General features: G+C 65.3%; 1 protein-coding gene across 1 annotated transcript in view; it reads left to right on the top strand.

The window, feature by feature from the left end:
• The window catches only part of SSBP4 (single stranded DNA binding protein 4), a 50,864-nt gene that overhangs the window by 10,229 nt on the left and 24,192 nt on the right, over positions 1-16,443 (top strand). Inside the window, exons 2-4 of the mRNA XM_037885841.2 lie at positions 882-954; positions 1,951-2,012; positions 6,818-6,902. Of these exons, the coding sequence (XP_037741769.1) occupies positions 882-954; positions 1,951-2,012; positions 6,818-6,902 (220 nt within the window). The remainder of the gene's footprint in view (positions 1-881; positions 955-1,950; positions 2,013-6,817; positions 6,903-16,443) is intronic.

Here is a 16,443-nt window from a genome sequence, read left to right as displayed (position 1 = left end):
TGTGCGCCTGTCTGTTTGCATTTCGAAGGGGTAACTCCCGCTGCAGCCCCCCATGCTCTGTGGGTTAGGAGTCTGGCACCCCTGGGGCTGGCACTGAATGGTCGATTCGGACCATTCCCAACCCTCCCTGCTCCATGGAGCCTGGCATGAGGCCAGAAGAGCTGGGCTGTCTGCTCCAGACACAGGCCCCAGCATGTCAGACACTCTCCCTGTGGGCCTGGAGGGCGTGCGGTTCCCCTTGGCTTTAGCAGGGCCTGGCAGGGATGGGCACTTGCCATACTGAGACTGTGCTTGGTTCTGTGGGTCACGGGGTTCTTGGCTTCCAGCCCCAGCCCAGCCAGTGTGGTGCGGCTGTCGTGTTCCACCCCAGAGGCAGCTGCCTGACCCACTGCCCCCCTCTGCAATGGGAGGTGCTTGCTAAATGCTAGATCTGGGTCTGTGGAGGGGCCTTTGTCTGCATCCCTGTTCATGGCAAGGGGAGAAGGAAACCTCCCCCCATGGGGAATCTGGTGTTTAGGGGCTCCTGGAAGCACTGGCCACTTATTCCTAGGGCCTGCTCCACACAGCCCCTGTCCTGCATGGGCAGTGCTGTGCCCAGGGGGAGGAGATGGCAGAATTGGACTCCCAGACCAGATACCTCAGTGGGGCTGACTGAGGGATCAGGGAGGGAGGAGGAGGGGTGCAGGCTCCCTGGGGCTTGGCTCTGTGGGGCATCGGGACAGAACTAACCCAACTGCTCCTGGGATCAAATGCTCTGGCTGGCTCGGCCCCATGGGCTGCATGGGGCCCAGAGAGCTCCTTGCATGGGGCCAGGTCCTGCTGCAGAGCGGGCTGTGGGGGGGAGGCATTCCTGGGACTGAGGCATCTCTCGTCTCGTGCAGGTTGGCGTTGTACGTGTACGAGTACCTGCTGCATGTGGGAGCCCAGAAATCTGCACAGACCTTCCTCTCGGAGGTAAGACCAGGGTGGCTTTGGGACCCCTGCAGAGTCTGGGGTGGGGGCAGCACCCCACCAGGGTGTCAGGGGGATGCTAGGTCCCGTCAGGAGGAGGGTCCCTGCTGCACAGAGCGGCTCTCCCATTGGCTGCTGGAGCTTCCATCTCAGCCCGGCTCATGTCCCGTCCCGTGTTCTGGCCAGTGCCATTTTGGCTCCGCTTGGTTCCATGGGCTGCCAAAGCTTTCGATGGCCCCCTTTGTAGGGGGCAGCCCCAGGCTGGTGAGGGGCCCCAGGTGCACGGCTCCCAGCCAAGGGGGGCTGGGACACAGGGTCTGCAGCTGGGGCGGGGAGAGGGATGCCCGAGTGCGGCGGGGATGGGTCTGGCGGAGGCTGCATCACCTGGGTGCTGTCACACCGGGTTCTGTGCCACTGCAGGACATTGGGCAGCTCTACACCCCGGTGCGCCGGAGTGGGGGGAGGGGAGGGCTCTCGGGCTGGGCCGCTGGGGTGATTCCTCCATGTAAGGCCTTGGGGGCAAGGAGCCGGCTGAGGGGCTTCTTTGCTCTGGGGTGAAGGTGAGGGCCTGATGGAGCAAATGGGGGCTCCACACAGCACGTTGCTGAACAAGGGCCCCGGAGCTCTGCCGGGGCCCCTCGATCCTGCCCTGCAGCCCCCACCGCTCTCCTGGATGTGGCTGGCCCAGCGCATGGGCCCCAGGAGGGGGATGCTTGCAGGGACAGCACACCCTGGAGACCATCAGGGAGCTGGAGACGTGCTTGGGGCCCCGACCCCTCTCCTCCCTGACCCTACGATAACCCCCGCACTGAATTGCCCATTGCAGGTAGCTTCCTGCGCACCGTGCTCGCAGGCTGGAGTTAGGGGGCCAGCAGATGGGAGCACTGTGGGGGCCGGGCCTGGAACGCTGCAGGGGTTTGTTCCTGCTGCTGCTGCTGCATTTCCACCTGGGGTCCCCTGTCCGGACATGGCTCGGGTGACCTGCCTTCTCTCTTGCAGATCCGATGGGAGAAGAACATCACGCTGGGGGAGCCCCCAGGGTTCCTGCACTCCTGGTGGTGGTAAGTGCCCTTCCAAGCTTGGGGCACGGGGGGACTGTGCCCCAGGCTACAGCCATGGGGTGGGAATGCAGTTCCCCTGATCAGCTGGGCTCTGCCAGGGAGGGGATGGCCCCTGCCTTCTCCTTGTCAGCGGAGCAGGGGAGGGGGCGGTTGTTAGTAGAGGGGGAAGGGCTGTTCCCCCCCCTCCCCCAGTTCCTGTCCCTGCTGGCTATTCCCTCTACCGCTGACACTCATCACCTCGAACCCCATAAAGCTGCTGCTCTGCTTTTCCCATCAGCCTGCAGGAGCAACTGGAATTTATTTTGGGTCCCCCCTGTCCCCTCCGCATCCTGCTTCCCGGAAACACCCCGGCTCCCCCAGCGCTGGGCCCCACCACACCCAGCTCACACATATGGAGACAATTTGGCTGGCCCCAAAAAGGCAGAAAGCACCGTTCCTAGGCAGCCACGGGGCTTCGTCCCGTTCGATCTGGGCCTGACCTACTTTCCCGTGGCAGCCCCATGTTCTGGGACCAGCGGGTTCCTTCCAGGCTCCCATCGCTCAGACGGGAGCGTAAAGGAGACAAGGGGCCGATGTACAAATGGGGCAGGATTTGCTTTGTTCTGCACAGCTCCTCTGTTAAAGCGGGGTAAACTAAGGACTTCAGGAGGAGTTCATGGGTAGGGGTCCATCTCTTCCCTCTCCCAGGAGCCTCACTGGGCTGGGTTTGGAGCCAGGTCTGGTTCTGGGCTGTTCTAATGGCCCGGGCTGGGGGGCACGGAGCTCCCATCCTCGTCCGCTGAGCTGTGCACACCCTGTCCTGCCTGTCTGCCCCATGACAAAGTAGCTCCCAGCAGGGGCGGCGACTTATATGGGCCCGTGGTGCCTGGGCTCCAACAATATTCAGGGCCCTGGGGCCTGACTCCACCAATGTGCGGGGCCGGGTCTCTCCTCTGGCCCCGCCTGCTGCCCCCATCGCCCCCCCCAGGCCCCACCTGCTGCCCCTGCATCCCTCCCCCGCCATGTCCCCACCCTGCCTGCTGCCCCCGCCGCACCTCCCCCGCATGTCCCCCGGCGGGGCCTGCTGCCCCGCCCCATGCCTCCCCCTCCCCCCAGCATCCCAGCAGTGACAGTGGTGGGGGTGAATGTGCTGCTGGGGGGAGGGCGGTCGCTTCCCCCCCAGCAGAGCTCACTGCTGCTGGCAGGGAGAGGGCTGGGGGAGTCCTCCTCTCTCTGGCCCCAGGGCAGCCTGCCTGCACCCCAAACCCATCCCCAGTCCTGAGCCCCCTCCTGCATCATGAACCCCTCATCCCGAGCCCCACACCCCCAACCCTCTGCCCTAGCCCTGAGCCCCCTCCCACAGCCCTCACCCCTACACCCCCTCCCTCAGCACCCCCTCCTACCTCCAAACTCCCTCCCAGAGCCTGCACCCCTCATCCCTTCCTACACCCACACCCCCTGCCCCAGCCTGGAGCCTGCACCCAAACTCTGTCCCAGAGCCTGCACCCCCACCCCCTTCTCCTGCCCCCAAACTCCCTTCCAGAGCCTGCGCCCCAGCCCGGAGCCTGCATCCCAGACCCCCTCCCCCCACCCAAACTCCCTCCCAGAGCCTTAGGCAGGTGGGGGGCAGAGTTTGCAGGCGGGTTCTGGGCACCCCCACAATTTCTACAAACCTGCCACCCCTGGCTGCTAGATGCCCCGTGCCTGGCTCCACCTTCTGGTGCAGCCCAGCTGCCGGGGGCGTGACCCTCGCCTGGCCCCCAGCTGCAGAGAGCTCTCCAGCCCCACCGCTCTGGGCTGGGACCGCCCGACTGCATGGGGCTGGCATGGACTCCTGGGTCTGTGGGGAGTGCTGCCCCAGGGCATGCCTGGCAGGGGGTGCTTGTCGAGGTCTGTGGGGGGGGAGGGGCTCCTGCCTCCCCCTCGTGCCCCAGCTGGATGGGGTTATTCCGGGTCCCCTCTGTGCAGCCTAGCCAAGCGGTCTCTTGCTTCAGAGCTTTGCCCCCACCCCATCCTCTGCTTGTGACATCACAATAGTCGCCTTGGCAACCAGCCGTGATGTCACAGAGAGAGGGTGGAGGGCCGGGCAGTGGCTGGAGCGCAGGGGGCTGGGTTCTGTTCCTTTGCCCCCAGAGCCGCAGGGGAATAGGGCCCAGCTCCTGGAATGGGGCTGCTCGTGTTGGGTACCCACGGGAGATGCCTGGGGGGCGGGGGGCCTGGCCTGCCAGCTGGGCCCCAGGAATCTGAGTGTCCCCCTGCGTGTATGCAAGGTGCTGTAGTCTCTGCTCCTGTCCCTGGGGGGGTGAATGCAGCAGAGCTGCTCCCAGCCCATGGGACAGACTGGCGAATGGGCCCCAGAGCTGAGGGGAAAGCTGGGGTGCAGTGAGGCTGCCTGACCCACTGCTGCCTTTGTGTTCAGGGTGTCAGTCCACCCACGGTGCTGTGCCTCCAGCCTGGCTGGGTGGGTGAGACTGGACTCCTCAGCTGTAGCATGTGCCTACCTGCATGGGGGGGGGCGGTCCCTGCACTGGGCCGGAGCCCCTGCTCCTGCCGCGGAGGAGGAAGGGGTTCAGGGCTGTTGGGGGGGGCCGTGATCCCCAGGGTAGGGTGTCCCAGAAGCAGCAGGGGGGATCCCCTAGCAGCTGGGGTTGTGGTGGGGGGGAGAAGGGATGAGGCCGTGGTCCATTCTGCTGCCCAGGGCCGTGGGGGTTGGGCCCCTGAGGTCGGGGGTTTATGGCTGGACGGAGCAGCGTTGCTGGTGCCCGGCCTCCTGCAGGGGGCGCTGACGCTGGCCAGACAGGTGCTCCATCGGTTCAGTGCCCGGGCCCCAGCCGCGCTGCCCCCTCTCCCCTGAGCCCAGCCTGGCCCTGTGGGCGCCCCTGGAGTGAGCTGAATTTCAGGGCAGGTCCTGGGCGTGGGTGGGGGTGTGAGATGAAATGGTGACATCAGAGCACTCAGCCACTCACCACCTGGCTCCCCATAGTATATTTGCATACCATCATCCTATTGGCTGGAAATGCCAGGCGTGGTTGACAGCGATTCGTTTTTAAAGGGGCAGTGCTAGAAATATTCAGGACTGGTTGAGCGCCGCTGGATCGGCCCTCAGCTTGGCCCAGCGGCTTTGACGACCCCGGCGCAGCCCCTGCATAGCACCGGGCTCAGTGGCCAGTAAATAAAACCAGGCTCGACTGGGGAGAATCGCCTCCAGCCAACACAGGGTGCAGCCAGCAGCGGGGTGGAGGAGCGGGTCTCCAAAGGGCCAGCTGCAGCCTGTGCGTGTAACTGGGGCTCCCCGATCTTAGGCACATTGGCAGGAAGCGCCAGGGCTGACACCCTGGCCCACAGGGGAAGGGGTCAGTCTGGGGGTCGTGGAAGCCAGGTTCAGTCTCGGCTCGGCCCCAGACTTCCAGTGTGACCTTGGGCAAGACCATCAGCCTCTCTGGGCATCGCCTCCCCGTCTGTACAGTAAGCAGGATAGATCGCTCTGCCCTGTGCTCGTAGAGCCCAGACCCACCCTCCGATCTAGCTACAGCGCTTAGCAGCAGAGTGTGCCCATGAGTGCCCCTGCCCCACCTTCTCCTGGGGCGCTGGGAGCCAGTGGGGTGCTTGCCCGTCGGGACCTGATGTCTGTGTATTTAGCTGTTTCCAATGAACTATTAGGTGATGGTTTGGTTTTTGCAGGCATGGGTGGGGGAGAGAGATTGGGATTAACCCTTGGGCTGCTGGAGTAGCTCCCCGGAAGGCCTTGCTGGTGTGTCATGCCATGGCCGGGCAGTGGAGCAAGACGTGAGGCTGGTGGCTGCGCGATCCGCACGGCCAGGTGGCTCCCCGGGGCCACACCGGGCTGCCTGCAGAGTGGGAGCAGCCATGGGTGAGGGGGCTGCGGGCTCCCTGGGGGACTCGGAGGGCGCTGAGCCTCTTCCCAACCCCTGGGCTGCCCAGAAACATGGACACCCGCACCCCATCCACCCCGTAGGCCCCTCCTAGGTGCTTGTCAGCCCAGTGCATGAACGAGCCTGTTTGGGCCAGGCAGGGTGGCTCTGGCCAGGCCCTGGCCTCCCCTTCTCCGGGATGCTGCAGCCTGATGGAAAGTTCCTGGGACTTCAATTTCAGCTCCAGCTGATGATCTTAGCAACCGTAACCTGGGAAAACACTCTGCGGTGGAGCCTGTGGGCTGAGGGGGAGCCGGGCCAGCCCCAGGGCCTGGAGCAGCCACTGCATCTGGAATGGGATGCTCCCAGCATGCTGGGCCAGGTGCAGATGTGCCCTCGCTCCCCCCAAGGGCATGGCTATTCTCCACTGCCTGCTGCGGGCGATCAGCCATGGGCAGCCATGCACTGCCCTGACCCTGTGGGTCTGGCCTGACCCCACGGCCGTGGCTGGTACCAGCACAGAATGGGCCTCCATGGTTCCAGTCCAGCAGCCCCTTGTGCTGCTGGTAACGGGTTCAGATCGGGGCCGTCAGGCTGGTGGTGGAGTGAGTTTGGTGGGTCGTGGCTGAGGGGCTTCAGCAGTGATTTTGGGGCACTAGTGCAACCCCTCATGTGGGCAGGGTGAGCTGGCTGGCACCAGGGCCCCTCCCTCTAGCTCAGACACGGCCACAGGCCTCATTGTCTACCCTGCAGCTCAGCACAACTGGGAGCTGCTGCTCAGGGAGAGCCCGGAGCAGGGGGCTGCAGGTCGGGATCGAGGGGCACCAGCAGAGCTGGGGGAGCCCAGGGCTGGGGGAACGGGGCTGTGGGCTAGGATCGAGGGGCACCGGCAGAGCTGGGGGTTGCTGGCTGGGGGGGCGTACAGGGCCTGACTGATGCGCTCTCTCCCCGCAGTGTGTTCTGGGACCTGTACTGCGCGGCGCCGGACCGCCGGGAGACATGTGAGCACTCCAGCGAAGCCAAGGCCTTTCATGACTATGTGAGTAACCGCGTCCCCGCCAGCGGCCAGGGCTGTGCTGGAGCTCCAGCGCGGAGGGCTTGGGGCAGGCCAGCCCCACCGTGCTCTTGGCTGGGCTGGGGGGGGGCAGCCTGTGCTGAGTAGCCCCAGGGGACCCAGCTGTGCCAGAGGAGTTGTGGGGCTGCTGCTGCTGTTACTCCCCTGTGCTGGGGGGTGTCGTGTAGCCTGGGGGGGGGGTGGCTGTAGCCTGGGGGGGGGCGTTGCTGAAGCCTGGGGGGACAGTGTGCTGTGACAGGGTCGGGGCGGTGGTGGCGGCTGTAATGGGGGGGGCGGTGTGCTGTGACAGGGTCGGGGCGGTGGTGGCGGCTGTAATGGGGGGGGCGGTGTGCTGTGACAGGGTCGGGGGTGGTGGTGGCGGCTGTAGCTGGGGGGTGGTGTGCTGTGACAGGGTCGGGGTCTGTGGCTGTAGCCGGGGGGGGAGCCGGCAGTGTGCTGTGACAGGGTCAGGGGTGGTGTTGGCGGCTGTAGCCGGGGGGCAGTGTGCTGTGACAGGGTCGGGGTCTGTGGCTGTAGCCGGGGGGGGGGGCCGACAGGGTCGGGGGTGGTGGTGGCGGCTGTAGCCGGGGGGCAGTGTGCTGTGACAGGGTCGGGGTCTGTGGCTGTAGCCGGGGAGGGGGGGGGGGGCGACAGGGTCAGGGGTGGTGGTGGCGGCTGTAGCTGGGGAGGGGGGGCAGTGTGCTGTGACAGGGTCGGGGGTGGTGGCACCGGCTGTAGCCTGGGGGGGGGCCAGCAGTGTGCTGTGACAGGGTCGGGGTGGTGGCGCCGGCTGTAGCAGGCGGGGGTGGTATGCTGTGACAGGGTCAGGGTGTGTGTGGCTGTAGCCGGGGGGGGGGGGGGGGGGAGGGCAGCATGCTGTGACAGGGTCAGGGGTGGTGGTGGCGGCTGTAGCTGGGGAGGGGGGGCAGTGTGCTGTGACAGGGTCGGGGGTGGTGGCACCGGCTGTAGCTTGGGGGGGGGGGGCGGTGTGCTGTGACAGGGTCGGGGTGGTGGCGCCGGCTGTAGCAGGCGGGGGTGGTATGCTGTGACAGGGTCGGGGTGTGTGTGGCTGTAGCCTGGGGGGGGCCAGCAGTGTGCTGTGACAGGGTCGGGGTGGTGGCGCCGGCTGTAGCGGGCGGGGGCAGTGTGCTGTGACAGGGTCAGGGTTGGTGGTAGTGGCTGTAGTGGGGAGGGGGGGCTTGCTGAAGTCTGGGGGGGCTGTGTGCCCTAGCACGGCCGTGTCTGCTGGCTGGGTGGGTGCTTGTGAGGAGCCTCCTCCTTTCCCGGCCACACTCGGGGCTAGGTGTCGTTGCTGAGCCCTTAGCTCCGGGCCTCGTGTTCTCTGCCCTGACCCCGGCTGGAAGCTGTGTGGGGCCCGGGCAAGGTCCCGCCTGGCACTTCCTGCGTCTCCTGGCAGGGCTCTGGAGCAAGGCGCTGAGCATTGGGCTGCAGACTGGGAACGTCTGGGTTTATCCAGGAAAGCTCCTCAGAGGCCAAGGGGTGCTAGGAAATGGGTGGCGGGGACAGGCCCCCAGGGCAGCCACTCTCGGGGTGACCACTCCTGTTTGAGAAGGGGGAGGAGTTGGACCCTGTATTTTCGGGCCAGGAGGCCCATTGTGACCATCTAGTCTGACCCCCTGCGTAACACGGGCAGAGACCTGCCCCCACCATTCCTAGAGCGGAGTTGTCAGGGAAACAGCCCAGGGATGGAGACTCCTCCCCAGGCCTTGGGGAAATTTGTTCCAGTTGTTAATTACCCTCAGATCCACCCCTTATTCCCAGTCTGAGACCAGGGGGAGGACTGTGACCTGGTGGGGTGGGGGTGCCTAGGTGTCATGCAGCGGTGGCTCTGCCAAGGTCACCATGGCACCCTGCTGGGTAGTTCCTCACACACCCACTGTGATCTCTGACCCCCTGTGGGTGATCCTAGACCCCGGGCCAGGGCAGGCACCATCTCCACACAGGGTGTGAGCTGCCGTGACCCACTGCCCAGGTCCCTCCCACAAATGGCAGGCATGCGTGCTCTCTTTGCACACTCCCCCGGTCATCCAGGCGCAGCAGGGTGTAGGTGATTCAGCACCCACTGGCTGGGAGGTGCCGAGGCAGAGATGTGACGAAGCGGGACTGTTCTTAACATTTCCTCTGAATAGTGTGGGGGTGCCTCAGTTTCCCCTAGGCAGTTCTTAAGTATCTAGGTGGTGGGGTAAGGGTGTATGATCACTGCAGAGCCCTAGAGGGCAGGTGTGTGCAGGGGTCTGGACACAGAGAATGGCTGACACCCTGTTTCCTGGCAACTGATGGCCTGGGCCCTTCCCCCCTGCAAGGTGAGAGCTAAAGGGTTGGAGAACAAAGGAATCGGGTGCCATCCTGGCCCGGGAAAGGGGAAAGCCCAGAGGAGGAGGGGCTGGAGGCAGTTTCAGTTTAGGGCTGGCTGGGGACATGGAGTGAAGTGCAGACGTGGTTGTCTGGCTCACTGCCCCCAAAATGGACCCAGCTGAGGGGTCCTGTTCTCTGCACCTACAAGCTTTGTGTTAGATGACAGGAACATGGTCTAATAAACTTCTGTTTCACTGGCTGGCTGAGAGTCCCGTCTGACTGCGGAGTTGGGGGGCAGGACCCTCTGGCTTCCCCAGGACTCCGCCTGAGCGGACTCGCTGTGGGAAGCGCACGGAGGGGCAGAGGAGGCTGAATGCTCCGAGGTCAGACCCAGGAAGGTGGAGCCGGGTGAGCTGTGTGTCCTGCAGACAGGCTGCTCCCAGAGAGGAGACTTCCCCAGAGTCCTGCCTGGCTTCATGGGGAGCAGCTCCAGAGCATCGCCTGGGGACTCCGTGACAACTGGTGGTAGCGGTGGGACGCACTGGACTCCATGACAGGAGGTCAAGGCTAAGATCTGGAGTGTGTGAGGGGCACCTCTTGTGGGCAGGAGGAGAGCGAGGGTGCCCTCGGGCAAGCATCCTGGGCTGGAGAGTAGCAGCCCCGAGGGTAGGAACTTCCTGCAAGCACCCAGCCCACTGCACTGATCTGGTCTAACTGGCAGGGCTCTGCGCTGCCCATCTCTGGGCATCTGCAGGAGCAGCCTGGGGTGGGGAGCCCCCAGGGTACCCGCTTCCCCATGCCCGGTGCTCCTGACATAACTGGAGGGCATGAAGTGCTTGCTCTGGATCTAAGCAGCGAGTTGTCTGCAGGAGCTGGGCGTGGAGCTGGAAAGGGGGGAGCAGCCATGATGCAGGCACTGGGACAGGTTTGCTGTTAACGACGCTGCATCTTTGTGCCGACAGTTTCCTTTCTCCTGTCATTCAGTTTGTGTTTTCAGCTGTATTGTCTCCGTGCTAAATACCCGCTTTGCCAGCTGCGGAGACAGGGCGTGTGATGGGAACGTTTGGACAGGTGGCTCATGTGTTTTGACTGCGCTGGTGGCTTGTGTGTGTGTGTGACAACTTCTGCACAGCAAGGGCTGGAGCCTCTTTCCTGGCACCAGCCCCCGTGTGCTGCAGCCAGCTCTGGTGCAGGACAGGGGCAGTGATTTGACCCCATGCCCGGGTGAGAGATGTTAACAGGCTGTTGCGGGAGGCTCACTTCTCAGCCCGCCTCCCTCTGCTGGAGGGGCTGCCAGCTACATGGCCAGACCAGGCCCTTCTCCCCACTGCAGGGCCGACCCCCAGGGAGCCAGCTGTGAGGGCAGCTGCATGGCATGGGCACCCATCCATCAGGGACCCAACTGAGAACCTGCAAACTCATGTCACACAAGCCATTGACTGTTCTTCAGCTGGTGACAGTTCTGTCACTGAAGGGTGGGGTGAGATTGGACCCAGTGACCACAAGCCGGTGCCCCCTGGAAGGGAAGGGTCCCATCTCCCATTCCCCACCTCCCACTCCAGCCCCAGCTCTTAGCTAGGATTTGGGCGCTGGGCCATGTTGGCCAGAGGGAGTTGATGTCAGGACTGGATGGGACCCAGGGTTCCTGGCTCCTTGCCCCCTGCACTAAGCCTGGGACACACACCCTGTGGGAAGTCGTGGCAGGGAGGGGCTGCACCCCACTCCCAGCTCACCACCGTCCTGGGGTGAGGAGCAGGGAATTGAGGTTCGCTAGGACCCAGCACGCTGACGGGCTTCTGCTCCCCTCCAGGCAGCTCTGGTTACACCAGGGAGGGGGAGCCTGGTGCATCTGGAGCCAGGCCAGGCCGCCCGTTACCAGCTGCAGCCCAGAGCCCGTGAGGTGTCAGTAACAGGGAGCAGGGGGCACAGCTGGGTGTGTTTAGGTGCAGACCCTGAAGGGAGGAGGAGGGGGCTACATGGGGCCAGCCAGGGGGGCTCCTGCCAATCTCTGTGGGTGTTTGCAGGGTGAAACGCTGGAAAGGGGGTGAGTTTGCTTGGCAGCACTGCACCCGGCAGCAGCTTGTGGGTCTGTGCATGATCCAGTGCCCCTCCACGCACACAGCCTGGACGCTACCCCTCAACCCCGACCCGCAGCCCCCTGCTATCCCATCTGTGCTGCCCTGCAGCCCTGCTGGTGTTTCTCTGTCCTGACCTGGAGCCCCTGGCTATCCCAGCCGGGGCTCCCTGCCCCCATCCCCACCCCACGCTGTGCTGGTGCCCCGGTCCTGTTCTCAGCCTGCAGTAACGCAGGCCCCATGCATGGCGCTTGGTGCCTGGCTGGCAGCAGCGCAGGAGGCCAGAGCAGTGCCCTTCGTTCCTGATCACCGGGTGCTGGCAGGGCCCTGGCTGGCTGGGGGCAGGAGGCAGAGACCAGGCTGGGAAAGACTGGGGGCAGAGTGACGGGGGGAGCTGGTGGTCTCCCCTTTGGGCTGGCTGAGGGGCTTTGTGAGTAGCTGGGTTGCCCAGGGGCACGGTGAGGGTCTCCCTTCGGCTGGGCCTGGAGCCTGTGAGCAGCCCCCCAGCCAAGCCCCTTCCTAACCAGTCCGAGGCCGTGGGGGGTGGTCCAGGGCCTCCCTGCTACCCTCCTCTTTGTGCAGAAGCGTCAGCGCCAGCGGTGGGGTGCCTGGCTGAGCCCACGCCTGCTGCCTCGGGCTGTGCAGAGAGAGCAGATGGCAGCGCCCCTCTAGCGCCACAGGGCCTGCGTGGGGCGGCCGAGGTTCACGGCGCTGGCCGCGCTCTCGGCCCGGCTGCCCTTGGCTGGCAGGCTGCAGCGTGCGGGGCATTAATATTTCAGGCCCGTGCTGCAGGGAGCGGCGCGGCTCCTGCTGGCGCTCTGTGCACATGAATAACTTTCTGGGAGGGGAGCAGAGCGCCGGGCCGGGCCCCGTGGGAATCCGCCAGCACGCTCCGGAGAGCGTGGGGCGCGCCAGCCCTCAGCCGTGGGGGGGGTGGGGGGGTGTGCTTAAAAGGGCAGTGGCTCATTCCCAGCCGCTCCCTCCCATCACAGTCCTGCAGCCCCACAGGGTGTCTGCCGTCTGCCCCCAGCCACAGGTGCTGCTGCCCCCAGAAATTTCCAGGGCTGGGCCTGGCACGTCGTGCTCACACATGCACGTCGTGCTCCCAGAGAGAGAGACGCACCCCATACACATGAGCATGCACAGAGGCGTAGCCGTGCATGGGCCTTGCGTGTGCACACAGCCCCTGTGAACACACAATCACACACACACACCACACACAGTCACGCAGATACACACCTCACACATGTGCGCACACCCACCGTGACAGACAGAGCCATGTGCATGTGCCCCGTCATGATCCCAGGCCCCTGGTTACTCCCCGATGCCCCCTGCTCTGCCAGCCAAGTCTTCAGGGTTCACTTAAATCACATTTTCAAGGTTTAATTTGTAACCAGGAGGGTTGCAAACCGGGCTCCTGGGCTGGGTGTGGGTCCTCTGGTGTTAAGCAAGGCCGGGCCTGGGCAGGGCATGGATGGCAGACCTGTGTGGAAATTGCTGGGCTGGTGAGCGTGGGGGTGATCTCCCCACGAGTGCTGACCCTGCTCCCTAGAGCAGTGCTGGGGGGTGGCTGCGTGCTGGGGGGCAGTGCTAGGGCAGGGGAGATGTCGGAGCCTTCTCTTCTCTCCTCTCCCAGAGAACTGGGACTGCCTTGGCCCCTTCTTCACCTTCCTCTGCCACCTTGATGGGGAGGGGTCAGTTCCACAGACCTCCCGGTGCCCCATGCATGCAGAAGTGCTCTGCTGCCTCTAATGAGCACGGGGGCGGGGGGGGGGCAGGGCCTCAGCTTTGGGCCCCATTGTGCCTCCGGCGCCACTCCCTGACACTGCGCAGGGATCTGACCCAGAGGGTAGCGCCCCCCCCCCCATTAGATGCCCACCCAGCTTGGCAGGGTGAGCTGCAGTGGGGCAGCCAGTCAGATTGCCCTGTGGCCCAGCCTGGCTGTGGGGCGTGTGTGTGTGTGTTGGGGGGGGGGGGCAGATGTGGGGCAGGTCTGGGGTGTGCTCGGGGGCCTCAGGCAGACACCCCTGGCAGTGGGGCGCTGGATGTCTTTGGAGCTTGCCTGGGGAAATGGAGCACTGGGCTTGCTTGGCTTGGCTGTGGGGGGGCTAAGCGGCTCGGACATCTGGAGAGAATTAGCCCCGGCAGCAGGAGCCAGGGGCCAGCAAACGTGTTGTCGCTTCTCAGCTGCACCTGGCTCTGGGGCACCCTGCCAGGCTTAGGGCTAGAGTGGGAACAGGTTAGCCTCTGCGGCCCCCTTCCCTGCACACAGCTGGACAGGCTGGAGGCTGCTCTATGCACCCCCTCCTTCCAAGCCCTGGAACACCCCAGGTGTCGGGCAACCACAGAGAAAGGCCCTGCTCCAAGGCCGGGCCCAGGACAGGCGCCATCCCACCAGCCAGAGACCACCCTGGCTTCCCCTCCCCTCCCTTGCCAGCCCTGCAGGGACCCAGTTCCCATCGCCCAGATGCTGCCACCTGCCCCTAGGAGTCACAGCAGAGCCTGGCTGTTCCCCTGCCCCCTGGTGCTCAGGCAGCGCTGGGGGCCGGGGGTCAGGGCTCTGCAGCAGCTCGGGCTCTTATCTGCATGGGGCTCCTGGGGAGTTAATCAGTGGCCACAGAGTCAACAGCACGGCTGCCCCTGGCTGCCTGTGTTTGACTAGTGTGGAGCAGGCCCTGGCTGTTTGTCCTGGCGCTGGGACTGCTGCTCTGCTGCCAAGCACTGAACTGCCTGGTGGCTGGTGGAGTTGGCAAATCCGTGTGCCACGCTGCGCCTTGGCCACGTGCAGGCCGGGCGGCCCCTCTGGCAGGGCAGGGGCCTGGTGGGACGGGACAGCTCACGCTCTACACTGGATGGGCTGCCCAGGGCAGGGTGGGGCTCCTGGCCCTGCATTGCCCAGGGCTACGGGCCCAGCAAGACAGCAGTGGCCCTGCAAGGGACACCCACTATGCAGAGTGGGAGGGAAGCTCTGCCCCGGCACTGAGGAACTGGACTGTGTGGGGCACCAGGGAGCCAGCTGGTGAGGTGGGCAGGGGCTGTGGGGTGCTGGTGCTGGGGGGCTCTGACTGGCTGTGAGTCCAGCCCCGGGCTGCAGCAGGGAGCTGTGGTGCTGGAATGGGCAGGGGTGGAACATGCCCATGGTACCCCCGGGCCCCCATGCTGGGAGCCTGGTGGCTGAGGCTAGGTGGGGAGGAGGGTGGTGCTGCGGCTGGATGGAGGGCAGAGAGACTACTGGTGGAGATAACCCCAGGGGGCTTGGCATGGCACAGTGCTCCTGGCATGGCCCCCTTAGGGCGATGCCACGCCTTCACCTCCTCCCTGGCATGGTCCTCCCCTTCCCAGCTCTGTCCCCAGCATGGTGCTCCCTCCTGGCCCAGCCCTCTGTGCAGTGCCCCTCTCCCCCCCCAGTGCTCCAGCATCGTGCCCCCCTCCTAGCTGCCCTCCGGCACGGAGCCATCTGTTTGTTTTGCTGGCTCTTTAATTACTCGGGTCTATTTACTGATGCTGCAGTCAGGCTGATGGGAAGGACACTAATTGCCCTGTACATAATCCCTGTGCCATGCAGCCCCAGCACTGTGGGCACATGCCCTCCAGGCCGCGGCCCCATGCCCTCTGGGGCGGGAGCCATCCCAGCTCCATGGTGCTGCCTCAGGGCCGGGGTCTGCCATAGGCCAGCTCCGGGCAAAGGGCGCTGGTGTGGGGGCAGCTGTGGGGTTTGCCAGCTCAGGCCCTGCACTGGATCCTGCTGCAGGGACTGGCTTTACTCAGGGCCTCTGGTGCCATGGAGTGGTCTGGCAGCCCGGGAACGCTTTGACCCCGGCTGCGGGTGCTATTGGGCTCTGCCCCTCTCGCAGCCCCAGGGTGGCACCGGCCCCCCCAGCCTCCTTTGGGTAAAGTCCTGAGTGGTGGCTATTGGAAGGCGACCCCTGGGGAGGCCAGTGTGATCCCAGCCCTGTGCTCAGCATCATGGGGGGGTGCGTGTGTGTTGGGGGAATCCGCCTTTTCTAACCAACCTACGCAGGGGGGTGGGGGGGGAGATGGGCTCCAGTTAGAGGCTGACTGAACCAAGGGGCCTCCTACCTCCCACCCTGCCTGAGCAAACTGCAGAGGGAGGGGATGCAGGCTCCCTCCGTCCCATCCCCCGCTTCCTCCTCCCAATCTAGGTTGGCTAGAAAATGCTGGTCGTCGTCCCCCCCCCCCACACACACATTTCCCCCCCCCCTCCCCCAGTGCTGCTGCTCCCCCTCCTGGCTCTGCCCCCTCAGCACTGGCCCCTTTGTCTCCTCCACGTGGAGGCGGGAGCCGGGCTGGGCTGGTCCCATTGTCCGTGCCAGCCCCCCACCCCCCGGGCCCTACGGGGGTCCTGGCAGCCATGCAGCAACTTGCCAGAGTGACAGCTCTTGGAGCCCATGTCCCCCACCAGCAACAGGACACCCCCAGGTCCCCCTCGCCTGGGGGAGGGGCTGCCTCCATGCTCCAAGCCCCCTGGACTGGGCACTACCCGGAGCCGGAGGAGGCTGGCTCTGCCTGGCTTCCCGGGAACGTTGTCCCAGAGGGATTGGGGGCTGTGCTGTTCTGCCCAACACGTGCCCCTGGAGTGCCCCAGCCTGGCTGCCGGTCCCGCAGTTAACCAGCTCTGGGAAGACACGGGCAGGCTCCAGAGAAACCTTCTTCTGGGCAGAGCCTGCCCACGCCCCCCTCCCCCAGCTCTCCCACCCCCACGCCCCCCCTCCTCCTGGATCTCCCAGCCCCCACTCCTCCCCCAGATCTCCCAGCCCCCCTCTCCCCCTGGATCTCCCATGCCTCCCTCCACCTGGCTCTCCCACCCCCCTGTCCCCCTCCCCGGGATGGCCCACACGGCTCGGTCAGTAGCTGGCGAGGGGAGGGAAAGGTCAGGCCTAGACGCTGGGGGCTGCGTGGGGCTGCAGCAGCCTGCCGTGCAGTTGGTGCCCTGCAGCCAGGCTGTCGCAGCAGCCGGTCACGGCAGTAGGTTCTAGTGGTTACAGACGGGGATGGGGAGTCAGACCTCCTGGGGTCTCTTCTCAGCTCAGCCCCTGACTCGCTGCGTGGCCTTGGGCAGGGCTGGCTCTGTCTGTCTTTCTCTGGCCATTCCCAGGCTGCCCTCTCTCTAGGAC

The sequence above is a fragment of the Chelonia mydas genome, chromosome 25 (genome assembly GCF_015237465.2).
Source record: "Chelonia mydas isolate rCheMyd1 chromosome 25, rCheMyd1.pri.v2, whole genome shotgun sequence".
NCBI lineage: Eukaryota > Metazoa > Chordata > Testudines > Cheloniidae > Chelonia > Chelonia mydas.
This window is presented reverse-complemented; position numbering and strand designations above follow the sequence as displayed.